General features: G+C 45.9%; 1 protein-coding gene across 1 annotated transcript in view; it reads left to right on the top strand.

The window, feature by feature from the left end:
• DGAT1 (diacylglycerol O-acyltransferase 1) overlaps positions 1 to 19677 on the top strand; it is a 1493476-nt gene that overhangs the window by 878630 nt on the left and 595169 nt on the right. The window contains exons 11-12 of the mRNA XM_069621909.1: positions 7061 to 7102; positions 9601 to 9645. Coding sequence (XP_069478010.1) covers positions 7061 to 7102; positions 9601 to 9645 — 87 coding nt within the window. The remainder of the gene's footprint in view (positions 1 to 7060; positions 7103 to 9600; positions 9646 to 19677) is intronic.

Genomic DNA, 19677 nt, shown 5'->3' with positions numbered 1-19677 from the left:
TTTAGTTGCGGTTACTTCCGCTCGCAGAGTGAGTTACAGGCACTTTCAGTTAAGCCACCCTTCACTGTATTTCACAAGGACAGGGTTGTCCTTAGAGTTCGGCCTTCTTTTCTTCCGAAGGTAGTGACGGAATTTCATTTGGCCCAGAAGGTTGTTCTTCCGGCATTCTATCCTCCTCCGCATCCTGGTAAGGAAGAGGAGAGGCTCCATAGGCTTGATCCTAGGAGAGCTTTAAGCTTTTATGTTTCACGCATGTCCCGGGTCAGAGTGGACGATCAACTCTTTATTGGTTACGCTGGAAAGCGTTTAGGGCAAGCTGTGACGAAACAGACTTTGTCTCGCTGGATTATTTTGGCCATCTCGGAGTGCTACCGCTTGGCGGGTAAGGACCAACCGGCTGGCTTGCGGGCCCATTCTACCAGGGGTATGGCTGCATCTACTGCCCTGCAGAGGGGTGTTCCTATTCGCAACATCTGTGATGCAGCCACCTGGGCTTCAGTACATACATTTGTACGTCACTATTCCCTTGGTTCCATCCGAGCACAGGATCTGGCCTTTGGCAAGGCGGTCCTTTGCTCTGCTATTTGATTGGCTATTCTAAATTTTGATTCTAAATTCTTTCCCTCCTCCTTGCTCTGGTACTGCTTTGGGAGTCTGTCATAGATATGGAATACGTCGGAGGACCCAATCCCCTCGAAGAACAAGTTACTTTCTTACCTGGTAACGTTCTGTCGATGGGATGGTCCGACGACGTATTCCATATCGCTCCCGCCCTGCCTTCCCCGCTGCAGAATTTCTTTTGCGATTGCAGCTTACGTTCCGCAAGGCTTTGTGTCTGACTGGCAGTTGACTAATGTCACACTTTCTGGGGGAAAAAACTACAACTGAGGCTACGGGCGTCGTGCATCCTACTTATCACATCGGATGACGTCGGAGGAGGTCCTCGACGATGGCGCATCGACGTCATCGACGCAGGACGCAGATGCCGAAAAAAGTTTCCGAAGCAGCACAGCTGTGGTGATTACATGTCATAGATATGGAATACGTCGTCGGACCATCCCATCGAAAGAACGTTACCAGGTAAGAAAGTAACTTGTTCTTTTCTCCACCCCACCGAGCCCCCCTCCCCCTCCCCCCCAGACCGCTCAGGGGTACCTCATGAGACCATGGAGAGACTCCAGTTCTGTATGGAGAGGTTTATGGAGACTCAAAACCTACCACCACCCAAGAGGGCAAGAGAGGGACCTCAAATAGACCCCAGGGCTAAATTCCCTAGGCTGTTTAATCCCTCCCAAGTGGATGTAGATTTATATGACCTCACTGAAGTGGACCCCCACTTTCAGGAGGACGACACATTTTTAGGCAATGAAGAACAACAAAACCTAGAGGAGGAGGGTTTTGAAGAAAATCCAGATATAGCTGGGGGGGCTTCGGAGAAGACCCAGAGGAAGGTGCTTCACAGCCCTGGCAGTCCCCATCAGTGTTTTCGGACCCTGATGCACTAAACCTGTCCCTTCCCGAGGACTCACCTAATAGGAACACGTCATCTATAGACGATCAACCTACATTTAATGCACTACTACGCAAGGCAGCAGCGCATTTCAAAATAGACACTTGGAGATTTCTCCTGACATTGACTTTGTGCAGAAGGTAATCAAGGAGAAACCCCCTGTCCGCCAAACCATTCCCCTCCTCGCCTCAGTAAGGAGATGTATTATCCCTTCACTATCTACACCCGCGTTGGTCAGAGGGGTCAACCCGAGGATAGAAAAACTATTCAGTCCCTCTCCTTCAGACCCGTTGTACGTCGGGGGCCATTCTGTACCAGACTCCCTAGTGGTGACAAATAAAAGGAAAAGAGCAGGGGACCTTCTGTCTACCAGCGAAGCATCACCAGATAAAGAGGGTAAAAAATTGTATGCCCTGGGGAAGAGGATCACAGCCTCTGCTGCTTTTTCCGCAAGGATTGCAAACAACAACTCCTTGCTAGCAAGTTACGCAGATGCACAATGGAGCAAGCTACGTAGGGACGCCGAGGAGGTACCAGAACCCCTACGTACACGCCTTCAGGCCACGATTACTGAAGGGACCCTAGTCAACCAAAGCATTGTGAAAAGCACTCTGGATGCTGCAGAAAAAGCTGGCCGTTCCCTAGTCCAAGGAATACTCCTCAAACGCCATGTCTGGCTGCGTAATTCAGGGTTTAAACCTGAAACACAAGCATCTCTAATCAACAAGCCTATAAAAGATGCCAACCTCTTCGGAAAGGCGGTTGATGAGGCACTAGAAACGGCAAAGAGTTTGACGCCATCAAAACCCTAGACCGGATTTCTAGGACTCATAACAAACGTGGCTATGGCAATAGGCGCTTTTTTCAAGGCCAACGCCAGCAGCAAAATCAGCAGCAGCCATACTCTGCAAACAGGTCCTCTAAGGCACCAGTGGGCAATACAACCAGAGAGGACAGCGCCGTGGCAAAGGGAGAGGTTGGGGTTCCACCCCTAGAGGTTCCCAAGCCATCAACACCAAATGACTCGAAGGTTCGGGTCCCCTCCCATGCACCGCCGGTCGGGGGCCGGTTAACATCCTTTCTTCCAGCATGGGAGGGAATAACATCAGACCACTGGGTACTATCAACCATAGCCCGCGGTTACTGTATAGAATTCAACAGTTCCCCAACGTACAGACCCCCATGGGGACGACGCATGACACCAGAACACCTCGCCATCCTTCTACAAGAAGTGGACCATCTACTGGAAAAAGGAGCTATAGAGGTCGTGCCTCTATCTCAGGTAACGGAAGGTATTTATTCAGTGTACTTCCTTGTACCCAAAAAGGACTTAACCATGCGCCCTGTATTAGATCTGCGCCCAGCGAACAAATTTGTCAAACCTCAAAAGTTTTGTATGGTGACCTTACAGGAAGTGATCCCACTGCTATCACAAGGAGATTACATGACAACACTGGTCATGAAAGATGCATACTTTCATATTTTAATGTTGCCAGCACACAGAAAATACCTCAGGTTCATGATAGAGGGCAAACACTACCAGTTCAGAGTGCTACCCTTCGGGATAGCATCAGCACCAAGGGTATTCACGAAAGTACTGGCAGTGGCAGCGGCCCACCTGCGCAGATTGTCCTTCCCAGTATACCCTTACCTCGACGATTGGCTCATAACAGGGGATTCTTACGAAACATGCTTCTCAAATACCCAAAAGACTGTAGACCTTTTGTTCCAACTGGGCTTCTCCATCAACGAGAAGAAGTCCAGCCTAGACCCCAGCCAGATCAAACAATTCCTAGGGGCTCTAATTCGAACAAAGGACGGCCTTGTCTTCCCCTCTAATGAGAGGGTCCAAACATGCTGTTTCAGATCCCTCAATATGTAGAAGGTCGAGAGGTGACGGTACGCAAAGCAATGCGCTTGCTAGGAATGATGGCGTCATGTATTTATTTGGTACCCCACGCGCGCCTGCGCCCGATGCCAGTGGTGTCAGGCCAGCGGACAATGGGACGATCTAGTGGTGGTCTCGCAGGCCTTGGTTCTCTCGCTACGGTGGTGGTCGAAGGAAAACCTGGTAATAGGAAAACCATTCGCCACCCCCACAGTGGAAGCCACTCTAACCACAGACGCATCCCTCACAGGATGGGGGGGGCCTCACCTATCCCATCAGACTGCTCACGGAGTTTGGACTCGGAGCATAGCATCCAAGCACATAAACTTACTGGAGCTACTGGCTGTGTTCAAGGCACTAAAAGCCTTCCAGGCACACCTACAAGGGAAGACGATGATGGTCCTCGCGGACAGCACCACAGCCATCTACTACCTCAACAAACGAGGGGGCACTCACTCTCCAGGACTGTCTAAGCTGTCCCAGAACATCTGGAAGTGGGCTCTCAAACACATGTTCCTACTGTCACAACATGTACCAGAGGAACTCAATCTGCTAGCAGACGAACTAAGCAGAGACTTCCCTCTGCCCTCAGAGTACGAATGGCGTTTACACGAAGAAATTGTCTTTGACATTTTCACACAATGAGGATTCCCAGAAATAGTCCTGTTCGCCACCCTGGAGAACTCACAATGCCAAGATTACGCCTCCAGGTACCCCCAGAACCAATCCAAGGGGAACGGTCTATCGATTCCATGGTCAGGGAAATTTGTTTACACCCCCCCCCCCCCGACTCCCTTCAACAAGATTGTGCACAAGATGCACCAGGAGCAAGTTATCATGATACTAGTGGCCCCTATGTGGGCCCGGCAGCCATGGTTCGCTCACCTGATGGAGATGGCTCTATCTCCTCCAGTGAAACTTCCCTGGCCGTACAACATGCTGTCACAGGACAAGGGCAGAACACTACATCCATGCCCTCAGACCATGAACTTAGCAGCCTGGCGCCTGAGATCATAGAATTTGGACATTTACAACTCCCGCAGAGATGCATGGACATCCTCAGGGAGGCTAGAAAGCCTAACACTCGTCACTCTTATTCTAGCAAATGGAAGAGATTTGTCATCTGGTTTAGAGGAAGAAACATCAACCCTGTTGACTGCTCTCCCACACACATTGTTCTGTACCTGACCCATTTACTGGACTCGGGTCTAGTATTCATTTCTATTAAAGTCCACCTAGCGGCACTTTCTGCATACACCACTTCCCAACTTAGTGTCATGGTATAAAGTTCCAGTTATTAAAGCCTTTATGGAGGGGGGGGTAAAGAGAATACACCCTCCGATAGCAAACCCAGCTCCCGGCTGGGACCTAAATGTGGTACTTACCAGGCTCATGGGCTCACCCTTTGAACCCATGCACAAGGCAACTCTTAAAGATCTCACTCTTAAGACCGCCTTCCTAATAGCTATCACCTCCAATAGGAGAGTAAGTGAACTGCAGGCTCTTTCTGCTCTAGACCCCTTTCTAACGGTTCACAAAGATAAGGTGGTTCTACGCACACACCCAAGGTTTGCACCGAAATTCATCTCGAAATTCCATATCAACCAGTCAATAGAACTACCAATGTTCTTTCAAAACCCTTCAAATTTGGGAGAATAAAGCATGCATACACTTGATGTGCGCAGAGCTGTCATGTTTTATATGAAAAAAACTAGACCACTGAGAAAGACTAATCAGTTCTTTGTCTCAGTGGCAGCAGGAAGAGAAGGACATGTAGTCTCAAAGTCCACTATATCTAGATGGATTGTTCAATGCATCACTCTGTTTCTCTCTTGCTAAGAGAGAACTACCCTTCAAGCCAAGAGCACACTACTCGAGGCACTGGGGCATCCATAGCATTCATTGCAAATGTTCCCCTTGAGTCCATTTGCAAAGCGGCATGGAGTTCTGTACACACCTTTACAAAACACTACTGTCTAGATGCCCACTCTAGATCTGATTCCCAGGTGGGACAAGCAGTATTAAGACACCTTTTCTCTACTGTTCCTTCTCACAACCCACCTCCAACTCCGGGTACTGCTCGCTAGTCTATGCACATCATGTGATTCTAAGCAGATTAACAAACATCAGAAGACAAGGCATTACTTACCGTAAAAGCATTTCTGATGGTTGTATCTGCTTAGATTCACATGCGCCCACCCTTCCTCCCCGCTCGGATGGAAGGAACATGGACATCTTTTTATAGCTCTCTTTTCTGTACTCACTCATGTCTAGAAGGCTCCCTCAGGGCAGAAAAAATACAAACAGAGGGACCTCTACGCGTGAGGGATTGTGGGTACACCGCACGTCACTATAGGGATAGTGTTAGATGCCTTGTCGACGTCCCCTTTTCGACTACGAAAAACAAAATGCAATACTCTGCAGTGACCACTGGATGTCAGATTATGCACAGCATGTGAATCTAAGCAGATACAACCATCAGAAATGCTTTTACATTAAGTAATGCATTGTCATATTGTATGGTCCCTTACCACTCCCCCTCCCCAAAACAAAATGCAGCAACAAATGCGCCAAAACAGCCGTTCGCCAAATGTGAAACGGCTGCGAGAAGGTGGAGTAAATCAGCAGATGTCAACCCCCTTCTCCCAAGATCTCAAACTAAACCTTCTGGAAGGGAAGACAGAGAGGGTATTAAGGTCTGAAGTCGTGGGCACTCTACTACCCCGTCGGTGCTTCGAAGGGAAGTAAATGGGTAATTAAGGAATAGTCTTGGGGATACCGTATCTTGTTACAAGTCACTGCTACAGGAGGTGTCCTGTGACTAGCTGGTCTAGTTATTTAGTGAGGACGGGCCGTCCTCTTTTTCAGTCATTATGCCAACACATGGTCTGGAAGATTGGGTTATCTTATCTGAAGGGTGCATAGAAGATTACGGAAACATGCCTATTTACGGTGGTTACTAGGCAGAAAATATGCGTTATGACAAAGATGTATGTTTTTAAAACTAAAATGTATTTTTACTTTACTCAAAATACCTGTGGACTTACCGGTTACCAGTCATTTGGTCGAAGACCAAATGGTCGAATGACCATTTGATCGAAGTAAAAAGGTCGAATTTTTTATTTTATTATTTTTTATTTTATGGGGGGTTCCCCTAACCCCCTTTTTCTTTATTAAAACATATTTTGTAAGCAACCAAAACTAAAAAAAAAAAAAATTCGACCTTTTTTTTCCGACCATTTTGATTCGATCAAATGGTCATTTGACCATTTATTTTCAACCAAATGACCGGACACCGGACTTACCAATCCTTCTACTCGAAAAATCCAATAGTAGAGACTTAAGTACGCCAACCTGAACATGTTATCTGGAGCACCGTTTGTGATGGCAAAATGAAGAATGATTTCCAGGCATCATAAAGGCATAATGAATGCTTGGGAAATCGTGAGATATACCAGCACCGCACACTCCAGAACATGGTCTTTTCTTACTGTCTAGGCTTCTTCGTGTGAATAGCAGTTTGCTAACCTGTACATTTGTCCACCGCCCATTAAAATGAAAAATGGATTCGCCAACCTTTTTAAATGAAGCCCTGGTATTTGAATTTGGTGGAGGTGAAGAATGTTTACCATTTTAGTTAACTATATTTTTTCTTATTTCAGTGGATGGTTCCTTCTGTTCAAAACTCCATGAAGCCCTTTAGGGTAAGTTTGATCATTATATATCATAAGGGGGTGTTTGGGGGGGGCGGGTGCAGGCAATCCAAAAAAGACTTGATCTGTGAGTTGAGCAGCCCCTTGATTGTATGACATCACCCTGTGAGCAAAAGCTACTTCTGGAGACCAAAGATCTAATAGTGTGTGTACATTTATATTTCTGATCCTTGTGATCTGTTTTGAAATCTTGTGCTTTGCATAGGCTGCCATCTAGTGGTTGGTAGTGAGTATTTCAAATTTACTTCAAAGTAAAATGGCACCGAAATGGGTAATCCAGACGTGGAGCCCTTGTTTACTGTCTCTTAGAGATGCTGGGCTCCACCTCACTGAGGAGGCCCAACGAGGCCAAAACATGTCTGGGCTTGCTGATGGTACTCTTGTTCAGAGGAGAATTGCCAGCATTTTGGTGCTGGACTGAGCTTGTGGGTGGGACCAGACTGATATGCAAGGGTTCGGTGAGCAAAACGTAGCTGTAGATCCTTTGAGTGGAAGAAATTACCTAGAATAGGTTATTGAACCATATTCGTTCTCAGTAGAGGGGCTCCCACACCACTCTTAACTATCTGGATTAACGCTCCTCTAAAAATAGATGGTAAAAAGATCTGGCTAGATGAATGAATCGCAAGGTGCATTCCTCTAGAGCGAGAACAGGCTGAAATCATGTAGAAATACAATGGAGCTATGCCTGAAGGGTCTGAACAATGTGTTCGCCAGGCTTAGTTGGGGGATATACTTCAGAATATATTCAAGGCCAACATAAGCATATTGTAGAGCTAAAAGGGGGATTACTCACTGCTTCTGGCATTCTCCAAGTACAACATGAAATCCTATGCAGGGAATTCTTCTGCAAAAGGACCGCTTGTGAGCGTAAAAGAGGAGTAGACTGATATGAGAATGCTGTGAAAACGGAGAGGGCAATGAGGTGTGCTGCACATTACGAGGGTGTATGGGATTGATTTTTGGACTGCTACACGTTGCTTGAGGATCCAAAGGTAGTTTGGTACTTTAGATTCTTTAAAACATACAGTGATGTTGGTAAGTGGAACATGTTTGTGTAATTCAAATGTCTTGACTGTAATACTCACCATGTCCAGGGTAGGACTTGGACATACAATTGTATCGAGCACCAGTGAAAAAGTGGGCCACATTTTCAAAAGGCAGTTCATTCAGACTGTTTGAATAGTATCCAATGGGAGCTTTTTGATAAAACGTGATGCAATGTAAAGCATATGTATTCTGCATCAGTGGTCGAAACTACTAGCTGCATAGTGAAGTAACTCATCAGACTAGCCTCCATTGACCAAATAAACTAGGCCACCACCAGCATTTGGATTTTCTGGTTCAAGCATTGCACTATAGGCCAGTCCGAGCCTGAGCATGTCATGAGATCTGTTGGACTTCGTTCTTCCAACCCACTATTCCTTGTGAATCTCTTCATCCCCTAAATGTACGGGTAACTAATCGAAGAAGAGGTTCTGACAAGGTGCATGGGAAGAAAGGACGAGTATACTTTGTATTCCACTGTTCAACAAAGATAGTTTACGTTTATTATGTTTAAAACCCAATACAATATTTCCTAAAGAAAAGAAAACCCCATCATTGATGAAGTCGCAGCATACCTGCCATACTTCAAAACACCAGGTGGCATACACTCTCCCTAAATGGAAAATAAAGACTTGCAAAAGACTAAACATAAAGTCACACAATATTGATTTCAATCCTGAGATTGTGAAACCAACACTGCATCATCGGGCCTGCGCTCCCCACCCCCCTCCCCAGTGCCACTTCAAAATGGGGTCAAGATCAAGCTCTTTAAGGATTAGTTCTCTCAACCCTTGTAAGAACACTCTACAAAAGCCGACAACTAAGTTCCTCCCTCCTACCAGGTAATGCTCCTGTGCCGCCAGTCCAGAGTCATGAATGGATCGTTCCCCGAGCAACTACTATTGCGTTTATTTCACACCTTGTGTGCTTGCCACTGCTTTTCAAAAGCAAATTGTGTACTGTGTATGCAGATATGCAGAGAATAAGAAATGGGGCATTGTCTGATGCCTGAGAAAGAAACGCTGTCGTGTCTATCCTCACTTGCACATGCAGTATTGACTTCGGGTCCCTCCTGCCAGTATAAAATCGCATTGTAAGACGTACTTATTTTTTGGGTTGTAATAAAACACCACAATGGCAAGTTCCATTTAGTGAGAAAGGTGTAGATGTTGTTGCTTCTTATTATTGAAAGTATACATTATTTTAATGCCCCTGTTTTTATAGCTATTATGTTGTAGACACAAATTATTGTACGCGTTTTATAATGTCCTTTGTAAGTCAATGCTTTTTCTTATCCTAAATGTATGCTGTTGCCATGTTCATGTCAGATTTGGCCATTTCCCGTCTGTGGAAGGGGATATTGAACAATGCGTGGAGTGGTTTACAGTGTTTGTGTGCACACCAAAAAGTCTTAATCATGTTTTTTCTACTGCTCTTTTAAGGACATGGACTACTCCAGAATGATTGAGCGACTTCTAAAACTTGCTGTAAGTTTATCTTTAAGTGCATTTTAAAGGTGAACTGTTTCTGCTTCCGCCATACACCTCACTGTTGTACTACTATTTGTGTGTTTGTAACACAACTCTGCACCATCTCTGCTCCTGATTCGCAGGTCTCACTGCCTTGTCTGTGGGGGGACTTTTTTGGCCTCACTCTTAGATCTCTGCGACTCAAAATGATTTTCCAGCTTTTGTGTGTCGCAATGGTGTGCGCAGGGAACGAAGACACAGAGTTTCCCTACTTCGTTTGTCAGAAATGAGGAAAATTAATTCTGCTCACATCTATTACTGCGCCACAGATAGAGTTCGAGTATCAATCAAAACTATTGTCTTCCATATTTTGAGATATAGTTATTAGTAGCCCATAGTGATAACACGTGTTTCGGCACCCTTAGCGTGCCTTTTTCAAATCTGGGCAGTAAGGTTAGTACACATTTCTGTATTTAAACATATACATAAACCACACAAGATTTTTACGAATTTTTGCGGTGTAAGGTAAACATATTAGTCAGCATATGTATTACATTTGTTTCCCCATGTAAAACAGATCATTTTAAACCATTAGGAACAATGAATGGTTCACAATCGGAAAAGTTTAAATAATAAAAATGTTCATAAAATAAAAAGTTAGCACATACCATCATGGTAGCCAGTTGTAGTGTTGATGCATTCCGAGGGATATGCAAAGACAGCGGCTGAGGGTATGAGGCCCGGGAACTCCTCGGTGCCAGCCGGAGATCAATAGCCTCGCAAAGCAAGGGGCGCCGAGCCGGTAACCTGCAGAAGAGCATAGGGGAACAATTTCTCCCCATAGAAGACACCCGGCACCGAACACTCGGAGTGCGGGCCCGCTAACACTACGCGAGGCGGCATAAGGGAGACGGCGCCCAAGGTGTGTGGAGCAGCAGACACATACGCAGCCACCGGGGACAGCGCGCACACAGCGCTGAAAGAAGGTGGAGGCCCATCCCAGAGGCCTGAGAGGTGTGCGCCGGTTGGAGAGAGTCTCTGGGGGGAGGTAGACCTTGGGGTGCGAGGTCTCCCTCTGAACCCCACAGCACACAATCTGAACAGCAACCGACTCACAAGAAGGGGCGCAGAATCGGTGGCCTGAGGGGCCTGGAGGAACGAACCCGTCGGCAGTAAGAAAGGCGCTAAAGCGGATAAGGCCTAGAGACTGGGGGGGACACAATAACAGGGAAGAGAGTGACCCAACCAAATGTGTGAGACCTGCACGGAGCCCCTTGGCTGTCGTGACGGGAACGAAGGGAGTGACACACATAGGGGTAAGGCCTCTCCAAGCAGGCCCCACCAGACGCTAATTCCACCTGCGGGAGAGATCGGGAATCACCAGCAGCACAGCAGAGTGAGGGCCTCAGAGGGAACATATTACAGTTTGCAGTGGCAACTCAGGAGCCCACGCCTGCCCAGGCAAGCTAACGGAACATGTCAAGGGCAAACAACAAGAACATTGCCTCCCAGCAGACCCCACAATCCGCAAGGCAAGAAGCTAACATATTACAATTATGGTCAACGGACTCTACGCCACAAGCTAAAGGGAAGCCGCAGGACAATCAACAAGGCAAAGCCATGTCGCAGACGAACCCACACCACCCACCTTCAAAGGATGACATGCAAGCATGGTTCCAGGATCTGCAAGAAAAATTCATGTCGACAGTTCAGAAACAATTCACGACGATGAAAAACGACATGAAACAGGCGGTTCAGGACCTCAGGGTGGATGAGGAGAGAACAGACATATTGGAGAGAACGGTCCAGGGAGTGGAAGAGGAAACGCAGCAGGCAAGCGAAACTCAGGAACACCTGGTGAGACTTACCCTTAACCTGGAGATACAATGCGAGGACTTGGAGAACCGCTCCAGGCGATCCAACATCTGCATCAAAAATATGGCAGAATCAGTGCTGGACAAAGATCTAAAGACTGCGGTGACGGAGGTGTTTAGAGACATTCTGGATGCCCCGGATACAGATATAATCGGAGTGGCCAGGGTCCACAGGGTAGGACCAAAAAGGTCCGGAGCACCGGGGGAAAGACCACGAGACGTTTTGGTGGCACTATCCTCATACCCACAAAAAAAGCAGATACTGAGGAAGGCCAGAGAAATGGATCACATCAGGATGAATGGACAAGAAATTCTACTATACCAGGACTTGGCCCTGATCACACTGCAAAAAAGAAGAGCGATGGCCCCACTCGTCAAGGCTCTGGTGGCAAAGGAAATCCGGTACAAGTGGACCTTCCCATTTGGGCTGATCTTCACTTGGGAGGGGAAACAGCGAAGAGTAACCACCTGGGAAGAGGGCTTCAACATAATGGGGCTCCAGGACGAGGGTGGGGGAAGCGGAACAAGCAAGGTCCAGCGGGGAGCAAAGGAGAAGACCAAAAGGATGGGAAACGATCAAACAAAAAAGGCCAAACACGGGAAGAGAAGGCCTTAGGAAAATGTTGTGATCGGAGACAGAGAAGAGGAATGCCGGGGACCCCCCACGAGGCAGCCACGGAAAACAACAGGGGGGGAAGGTGAGAATAAGGACCGCTACATAAGAGGCAGAGTCGGCGGCCCGGGACGGGCCACCATGCTTGGAATCCGGTAAGAACAATCGGTAATGTGGGGTTTAGGATCCGCCACAAAAATTTCCCCCGAGAGGATGAAGGGCAGGGAGCATTGGGCGCAACGCCCTCGCTACACTAGGGACCCTCGCCCTGCTCGGGGGCCTCTTGTTTGGTTTATGGTTAATTGTTGGGGGTGGGGGGGCAGTTCAGGGGAAAGGGACAAGGAGAAGGGGGACACAATCAGCATAGTGGCAAAGATAGGGACGTCAAACACAATGAACATATGCCTTACTGAATGGGGAAAATCCGCATAGTAACTTGTAACATAAGAGGGATGAACCACCCCACGAAAAGGGTCAAGTTGGAGAAAATTCTCAAAAGGGAAGGGGCGGACCTCCTGCTCCTACAGGAAACCCACATAAGAACAAAGGACAAACAGAAAATCTGTATAAGGGGATATAAAATTTGGGCCCAGGCCAACACGACTGGAAAAAGATCGAGGGTCCTTATAGCAGGCAGGGATGGAAGGGACGCTAAACTGGAGGACACCATGGTAGATAAGGAGGGAAGGTTTGTGTTTGCTAACGTGGTATTGGAGGGGCAGCGGTTCACTCTCGCGTCAGTATACGCGCCAAATGTGGGACAGGATGGTTTTTTGAGAGACACTCTGGGAAAACTTGAATCCTTCGCAAGGGGGGAGGTGATCCTGGGGGGCGACCTGAATATGGCATGAAACCCACAACTGGACAGGAGCAAGGGTTGTGCACACAGTCACAGGGCACCGTCAAAACACCTCAAACAGATGGACCAACTTGCCCTGAATGATGTTTGGAGGGAATTGAAGGGGGAGCAAAGAGGGTTTACATTCTTTTCACATGTACATAACACTATGTCAAGAATTGACTATTTTTGGGTTTCAGTAGGGCTTATGGGCAAGATCCAGGGGCTGGAAAAGGGGGCAATTGCACTTTCAGTCCATGCACCCCTGTGGCTTGAGGTGAAACTCCCGGGGAAACCTCAAGGGCTGTGGAAATGGAGGTTACCGGAGGACATTATCCGGGATCCGGTTACGGGGGAATCCATAAGGGAAATGATTGAAGAATATTTCACTCAGAATGACACGGGGGAGGTCTCTATGAACACGGTCTGGGAGGCGTTTAAAGCGGTGATCCGCGGGAAGATAATGGCATTGAAAATTACAAAGGAGAAGCAGAGGGCTATGTGGGAAAAGGAACTGGAAAGATCAATAACAGAACTACAAGGGAAAATCGTGGCACAGCCCTCTAGAGACCTGAAGACGCTTAGACCTACCCAAGGTCAACTTGAGATGCTACGCACAAAAGGTGCGGAAAGGAGCCTACTTTACCTAAGACAAAAGTACTACATAAAAGCAAACAAAGCAGATAGGTTGCTAGCGAGACAACTCCGCGCAAAACAGACACCGCGATCAAATGCATCACAGCCACAACAGGGGAACTTCACACGCGCACACAAGACATAGGGGAAGTGTTCAGAGAATACTATCAGGATCTCTATTCCACTGACCACCCACAGGCAGACGCACAGGACACATCTGAAATCCCTCACCTTCCCACAAATCTCAGAAGCAGACAGGCAGACCTTGGAGGACCCAATTAAAGAAGAATAAGTCAAAAAAGCAATAAATAACCTCCCAATGAATAAAGCCCCAGGCCCGGATGGCTTCACGGCCTCCTTTTATAAAAAATATGCGGATCTTCTGATTCCAGTCCTGACCAAGCTCCTAAACTCATTTAAAGATAGTGGCACAGTGACCCCCACAATGAACGAGGCGAAGGTCCTAGTATTTCACAAACCAGGGAAGGACCCTTTATATCCGGCTTCATATAGACCTATCTCCCTTTATAAACATCGATGCAAATATTTACACGAAAATTTTAGCCACCAGGCTCTCCCCTCTACTCCCGAAGCTAATACATCTGGACCAGTCGGGCTTTATCCCAGGAAGACAAACTCACGACAATCTGAGAAGGATAATTCATTTGGTTGAAAAAATTGGTATAAAACAGACCCCTGCTATTCTACTCGCAGTAGATGCGGAAAAAGCCTTTGATCAGGTGGAGTGGTCCATGCTCTTTAAGACACTCCATGGGATTTGGGGAGAACTTCATTGCAAGAATAAGAGCAAACTATATCGCCCCAACTTGCAGAGTGGCCGTTAATGGGGAGGTAACGGAAACGGTACACATAGCCCGTGGAACAAAGCAGGGATGCCCGCTCTCCCCGTTGTTAAACGCTATCTTTCTAGAACCCCTACTTCTGAAATTAAGAGAAGCTACACATATTAAAGGGATAGACCTGGCAGGCATACAACACAAGGTAACCGCATATGCAGATGATATGCTGCTCGCATTAGAAGAACCGGGCCGAACATTGGCGGTAGCTGTGGGGGAGCTAGAAGTATTTGGGACCATCTCAGGCTTATAAATTAATAGAAATAAATCGGAAATTCTAATTTTGGCGGGAGACAGGGGGGAGATTGTCAGAGAAGCTAAGGCACTAAATCTCAAGATAGCAGAGGATGGCATCAATTATCTGGGAATTACACTTACACACAGGGTGGAACAGCTTTATGGTGAAAACTTTCCGCAGCTCCTCACGAGCATTCGTAGGGATATGGAGAGATGGAACCCTTTGCTGATATCGTGGTGGGGCAGGATCCAAGCGGTAAAGATGACCATCCTACCAAAACGTCTCTATTATTTCCAGGCCCTCCCGGTAGGGGTACCCAGATTATTCTTTAAAACACTGTCCCGGGTAATCTCAGCCTTTGTGTGGAAGGGGAAAACATCAAGACTGGCTAGAGCGGTCATGTCCACAGCAACCAGGGAGGGGGGCCTGGCGCTCCCTCACTTCCAGAAATACTATCAAGCGGCACAGTTAAAGGTACTACGGGAGTGGCTAGGTGATGATCCACAACCGATTTGGGCAGCACAGGACAGAGCAGTGGCAAGAACCCCCATTAGTGGAACTACTCTGGAAACCGAAACATCACAGACACCCCAAAATAGGGATAACCGAAATAATGAAAACAACGATAGAGGCATGGGACATGCAAACTCGTAGGGGCATAATGACCACCACGCTAGGCCCATTCACCCCCATTTCTAGAAACCTGCAGTTTCCTCCGGGGATGGAGCAGGGGGCATACGATTGTTGGGAGGAGGAAGGAATAACGAAAATTGGGGAAATGTTCATCAACAATGAAATTAGGTCATATGAATCCTGCCTCCCACTCGCAGCACGCTCCACTCGGGAGAAATACAGACACGAGCAACTCAAACATTGTTTGAGATCCCCGGACATAACGAAGGCAGCAACGAGACCGCTCACCCCATTTGAGAAATATGTTACAACGAGCTCAGGGGCAAAGAAATGGGTTTCTACTTTATATTCCTTTATAAATACACAGGATGAAGAAATTAAATGGTCATATATGATTAAATGGAACAGCACTCTGGGGTGGGAACCAACAAGGAAACAATGGGAGGACCTCTGGACTCTAATGCCAAAAATGACTAGATCCGCTCAAACAAGAGAAATGTGGATAAAAATTGTTACACAGTGGCACTACACCCCAGAGAGACTCCACACTATGTTCCCGAAAACATCAAGCTTATGCCGGAGGGAACGCGGAGAGGTGGGAACCTGGAAACACATCTGGTGGACTTGCAAAGGAATAAGGCCTTTCTGGGAAGAAGTTAAAGCAGAAATTGCCAAAATATTTCCAGATGTGGGACAATTAGGAGAGGGTGTCTGGTTGTGTGGAATAAGAGATGACATGGCAAAAAGATATAATAAATCACAATGGAGAAGTCTTATGGGTCTCCTTATAGCGGCATGGAAAACAATCGCCCATAGTTGGAAAAAAAAAAAAGACACCCCGCTGATTTTCGCATGGCTCCAAAGAGTCTGGGCCCAGATGGCGATGGAAAAAATCACACACACAATCCAGGGAACGAGAGACAGGTTTGCAAAGGAATGGGGCGGAGTCCTGGAGTACCTCCAATCAGACTATATGGAACAGTGGTGTCCACACAACATCAAGGACTCCGATATCTTTAATGCATAATGTAATCCCTGTACTAAAGCACACGTGTCCCCAGGGAGGGAGGGGGGGTGGGGGGGGGGAAGTTGAGGGGGGGGATGTTGAAGTTATGTTACTTAATTGTTGTTATATCGAAAATAATAGACAATTTAAAAAAAAAAGTAACCTCTTGAGAGAGCAATATATGGGGTCTCAACCCGAAGGACTGTCTTGGGGTGGGCTTTGCAAATGACGGCAAGGATGTTGAGGTGTCAATTGTTGAATTAGCATACAGAATTGGTGATTGGAACAAATTTAATGCAGTTCGCGTAGGCTGCATGTCTATATGCGTTTCAAAAATAACGTCAGACTCATCTTGATTATTATTGAGCTAGACAAGTTTATTATTTTTATCACCTCCCAAATGTTGTTGCGCACCAGACAGTATCGCTCTATCCTGGATTAGTCCATGTTTCAGGGACACCACTGAATCTTCAGCTGAATGGAAGAGGACTGCAGTAATTTTTTGTACAACTTCCTGCAAGCTAGAGCCTTTCCCTATGTCCATGGAACTGACCATCTTTAAGCACAGCAATAAGGGGTTTACAGCAGTTTCTTCTGGTACATTAATAACACCATCTAACACACTTTGTGTTTTTGTGAGCATATCTGCATCAGAGATTGGCAGATTTGTTCACTCATCTCATCAGGTCCGTTTGGTATGGTGGCCACAGGCTCACTTTCATCATTGCATATGATTTTATGCACAACTTGGCACTCGTTCTCTTTTCATTGCTGGTTTCTCGAAGAATTTGTATCTCATAGCCGTCGGACATCCATCATTAACAATTTAGACCTTTTTTTTTTAACCTCCATTTGATGTTTGTATGGATTATGTACGCCCACATCACTTGGAACCGCTGGCATGGTTAATTTATCCATTTTAGACACTTGCATCTTCCTGCGCCACACTCTTACCACGTTTGCTCCTGTATACGTGAGTATCACTGCTTATTCCTGCATTACCCACAATCTGAGTGAATTGTTAATACTGAATAAGTGTGAGGATAAGCTGTTTGATGTGCCAGCTAAACAGCAACACAGCACTCTACGAAGCACTCGAACAATTGCGCACACATGCTTGTTTAAATGCTCACGCTTTTAAGGGGGGGGGGGGCGTGACTTGGTCCATTTTATGAAAGAAAATAAGTAAACAATGATATTACTGTGTGTTTAGGAATCTCCAAAGTTCAATATCCTCATAAATGTGCCCGTTTTGGGTGCATACCAGTTTCAAGTCCTTATTTGATCCACAAGGTAATTCCACGTATCTGGTCACAATAGAGCATCTGGAAGAAAAACAGCACTCTACGAAGCACTCGACGATTTGCTTATTAAAATGTTCTTGATTGCAAACAACAAACCCATTTGATTAGCAATATTGTACTAATGATATGGCATTTTTAACGAACAAGTAATTCAGTGCGCGAATATAATTATTATTGTCACAAGAAGTGATTTGTTTCCAAGACATAAAATGAGCAACAATACAGCAGTTTCGTTTACCACTGAAGCAAGATATTAGAGAAATGAGTCGTGCCTTGCAAATTCTTTACAATTCCACAAGATCTGCAGGCCGACTAACTTAATTTACCTACTCGACCTCGGAGAAATGCACTCATCCCATCACAATTGATGACGACAAAATTAAAATTCTGTAAAATGGTGCATGTCACCACAAACCCACTTTGTTTGGCACACTGCTGCCACTCGGAGGCCAGCTATGCACAGTGAAACCTTTTATTTGACATTTACAGCAAACAAAGTAAATGTTAAATAAAAGCATCAAACATCTCATCCAAATAGTACTCGCCCTTCATAAAATCTACTAGACTGTCGGTGACTGAAAGGACATTGCAAGCCCTGGATGAGTCTGTAAAATGTAAAAGGTTAGCTGCATGAATGGACACAAATGAATGGGTATGATAAAAGGCTCTGAAAACAGTTAAGCCAGCTCTCCCGCGGTGCTAATAAATGATGCAATCATAATCATCGAGCATGGCAAGCTTTGTATTAGTGTTTGGTATTGCAGTAGATCTGTAGCTGTACAGACTGGATGGAACTATTGATCACTACTTTGCATTAATATCTAGTTAGCTTTGTGTATTCATTATGTAAGAGGAAAGAAAGTAAGTCTAAGCAGAGGGGATGGTGTAGTAGGCAAAGAGCTTGATAAAGTAGATGGAATATTGTAGTTTACGGCCATCTTACTTTCAGGGTAGCTTTCAGAGTAGCTGGTATATAGCAACAGGTTGATTAGAATGTCAAGGGGTATAGGAATCAGCTCATGGGTTGAGCCGAGTTGTGCAGATGTATGCAAACAGCAGGTTACAGAACTAATCCTGCAGTCAAAAGAATGTGGTCGTTTGCATTTTCAAATGTGTTCACTTATCTTTCCTAACAAAATGAAACATAGGTGACACTGACGTTTAGATACACAAACTTAAACTTTACTGTAAAGCACAGAGACAAGGCAGTGGTTTACAGTAGCAATACTGTAATAATGCATTATGTGACAACTAAAGTTTTAGGAACGGAATTGCATGACTGTCTTTTAAAAAAACAAAATTAAGTTAACACATAGCTGTCTTTGCGAGACAGGATATAGTTAGCATAATAAAAGTATCTGCCCAATTACTTCTGGATTCCAACTATTTGAAAAAGAAATTCTTGCCTAGTACTCCCAAATTGGCCTTAGTGGAGGAGAGGATTACTACTGCACTCTCTCGCCATTAGCCCCTTTGAACTTGCAGCAAATAGAGAGCCCAAGAGCAGAATGCAGGGCAAGCTGTGGGTTTATTGAACAGGGTAACTTAAATAGCTAACTTTGCTACATATGTGCCAATTTAATTAGCAAACTTACAGAATTGCATAGCAAATTGCTATGCGACAATACTTATTTTATGCCTTGCGCTAACAGTCCTTAAGCCTGAGTCAGGTAAGCGCAAACGCAGCATTCCAGCCCGATGCATCCATGATATTTGTTGCCATTAGCACTCAGAGCAGTACATTTGTAGCTGCACATACTAAATGGAAGTTACATATGTACAAAACCATTCAAAAAAGTCTTTGGTCTAAGTATCTATTTATGTAGTAATTTATATTATGGCTTTTGATAATGAGATACTCCCCGATAGTGGTATGACGTAATCGGCATTAGAATACAATTTGATCTATCTCATTTTAAATTATATTTTTAATGGTGGCTGCGGCAATCATGCCTTGGATTCGTCCTTCAGGGATGATGTCCGCAGGGTCTGGTGTTGTGAATGCCTCTTCTCCCTCCCTCACTCATGTGAGAAAGGGTATCCGCTTTTCC

The sequence above is a fragment of the Ambystoma mexicanum genome, chromosome 5q (genome assembly GCF_040938575.1).
Source record: "Ambystoma mexicanum isolate Mex_15411 chromosome 5q, UKY_AmexF1_1, whole genome shotgun sequence".
In the NCBI taxonomy this organism is placed as follows: Eukaryota; Metazoa; Chordata; class Amphibia; order Caudata; family Ambystomatidae; genus Ambystoma; species Ambystoma mexicanum.
Note: the sequence above shows the minus strand (reverse complement) of the source record. Positions and strands in the feature narration are given on the sequence as shown.